General features: G+C 33.4%; 1 protein-coding gene across 1 annotated transcript; it reads right to left on the bottom strand.

The window, feature by feature from the left end:
- Positions 1–744: 744 nt before the first annotated feature.
- Positions 745–1,604, bottom strand: LOC112008209 (uncharacterized). The gene has a single exon (XM_024040545.2). It carries the CDS (start codon positions 1,439–1,441, stop codon positions 1,046–1,048), a length of 396 nt encoding a protein of 131 aa, XP_023896313.1. The 5' UTR covers positions 1,442–1,604; the 3' UTR covers positions 745–1,045.
- Between the last annotated feature and the right edge of the window lie 532 nt (positions 1,605–2,136).

Below are 2,136 nucleotides of genomic sequence, written 5' to 3'. Positions count from 1 at the left end.
ATTAAGGATAAAGCTTGTGCTTAGCTTTTTTTTATTCGATGTAATAATGTTCCATTAGGGGGAAAAAGAACCAAGAAAGTAAACCCAATCGCAATCACTAGCTAGCCTCTACATTGGATACACTGAATGTTATAACCAGTATAAAATTTGGAGCACTCTCAGAATTTTATTTAATCAGAAAATTGAATTGATACAAGCAACTGATACCTATACAGTAAAGCTATTCTATATATATATATATACACGTCAAAGACTAAAACCCATAAAATCAGTAAATCAGTTACTAACTATGCTAACAATACAATAGTGTTTTCATTATATATATGACAGCCTAATTATTACAAGCCACGTGTATCATAGTCTCCAAAGCTATGTATGAAGACTTCATGATAAGGTATTGTCTCAATGGTTTCTAGCACATCCCATTGGTGCTCTGTATCTGATGCTTCTGCTGCACGTTTGCTCCACAATTGTTTATTGTTGTGGCTGTCCTTGTCTGCTAGAGATGATGCTATTGTGCTTGCACTTGAATCAGTATAGTTACCAGCTGTCTCTTTGCTTTGTTGGCTTGCTCCACCATTGGATTGCTGCCCTGCACTAGTCCCAGCAGATAATTCCTCAAGCCTTGAACAAATTGTATCAATTTTAACAACCAGCAAACTTTAAGGTCAATTTTTTTGCTTCTTCAAGTAACTACTATTCATAAAGAAGTTGAATCAGTCTAAAGAGCCGGAAGGAAAAATAAAAAATAAAAAAATTAGAAAATTTGTATTTTTCTAAATAAATAAGGAAAATTTACATAGAATTGATGCGTTTCTCGCTATATTACATAAAAGTCATGAAAGAACGACGATAAGAACGCTCTTGGAATTTTAAAACAGGCACTACCAAAAAAAAAAAAAAACACCGTAGCAGATTCACTCTAGAGGCCCCTTTTTCTAAAAATCAAAGGCTTCATCAAACAAACAATAATCAAAGCTCCAAAAAAAATGAAGAAATCAATAAATAAATATAAAACACCCCAAAAAAACCAAAAAATTATCAATCATGGAGAGATTAACTTGAAGCTATTTCCCCGGCAATATTGAAGCTCGAGTGAAATTTGTCTCTCTATCTGAAGTTGACGATAGAAATTAGCAATAAACATATCTGCTTTCTTATCAACATCATCTTCGGATGGACAGCTTATAGTCCTCTGAATCCCTGATCTTGAAGACCCTACTGAAGAGCCTACTGAGTCTTCAAAATCTATTGTATCATCATCACAAACTGCCCTCAAGCCCGGTCGATCATTGAAGCTTATTCGTTTGCTCGAAGAAGAAGCATGGCCAAGCACCGATGCTAGACGCCACTGGTTGATGTTAAAATCTAACAGAAACCTTACGTTCTTCACTGCTCTCTTCAAGCGTGTTAACAAGGATAACTTGCTGTCTTTGCCCATGGTGGAGACTCGCACGAAACACGCTCTAATTAAGGATGTGTGTAGTTGAAAAGGTTTGTATTAATTGCAAAGTTTTCTGTTTTTGGTAAGGATGTGGATGTGTTGCGAAGTTTGAATGATTAGGTATAGGATATATAAGAGGGGTCGATTATATTTATATACTGCGAAAGAGAAGAGGCTTGTGTTTATCACAAGCTTACGTGAAATTGCAAGGTAATGGGTCAGTGGTCAGGAATGATGATACGTGTATAAAAATGGGGTACCTTGTCAACAAGTTTGATTTTATGTTTTTGGCTTGGTCAAAAACTAGATTGGTTCTCTATCTACAGTATTAGGTTAATGTTTTTTTTTTTTTCCCTTGGTTTTGAGTCTGAGAAGGCTATCAATTTTGTTATTGGTATATATACTTTCAAAATAAGTTAAAATATAGCTTACGATTCTGTTCAATAATATTATAGATTTATAGGTGAGATAATCCAACGTCCCATATTGGATACAAATATTAATAATAAATATATAAAAAGTATAATAAATAAGGTTGCATGTGAAACTGCCATATAATTATGGAGTGGTTGTCTCCTTAAAATCTTTAAAAGATGTTTAATTAATTATTAATTAATTAGTTAATATATATATATATATATATTTTGTTGGGCTATGTAAAGATTAATGTGAAGTTTGACATCCGAAATTTA

Source organism: Quercus suber, unplaced genomic scaffold, assembly GCF_002906115.3.
Source record: "Quercus suber isolate HL8 unplaced genomic scaffold, Cork oak 2.0 scaffold_81, whole genome shotgun sequence".
In the NCBI taxonomy this organism is placed as follows: Eukaryota; Viridiplantae; Streptophyta; class Magnoliopsida; order Fagales; family Fagaceae; genus Quercus; species Quercus suber.
This window is presented reverse-complemented; position numbering and strand designations above follow the sequence as displayed.

Bases quoted from the DNA above. Each gene is read 5' to 3' on its own strand.
- LOC112008209 (XM_024040545.2), bottom strand. From the start codon at position 1,441: ATGGGCAAAGACAGCAAGTTATCCTTGTTAACACGCTTGAAGAGAGCA.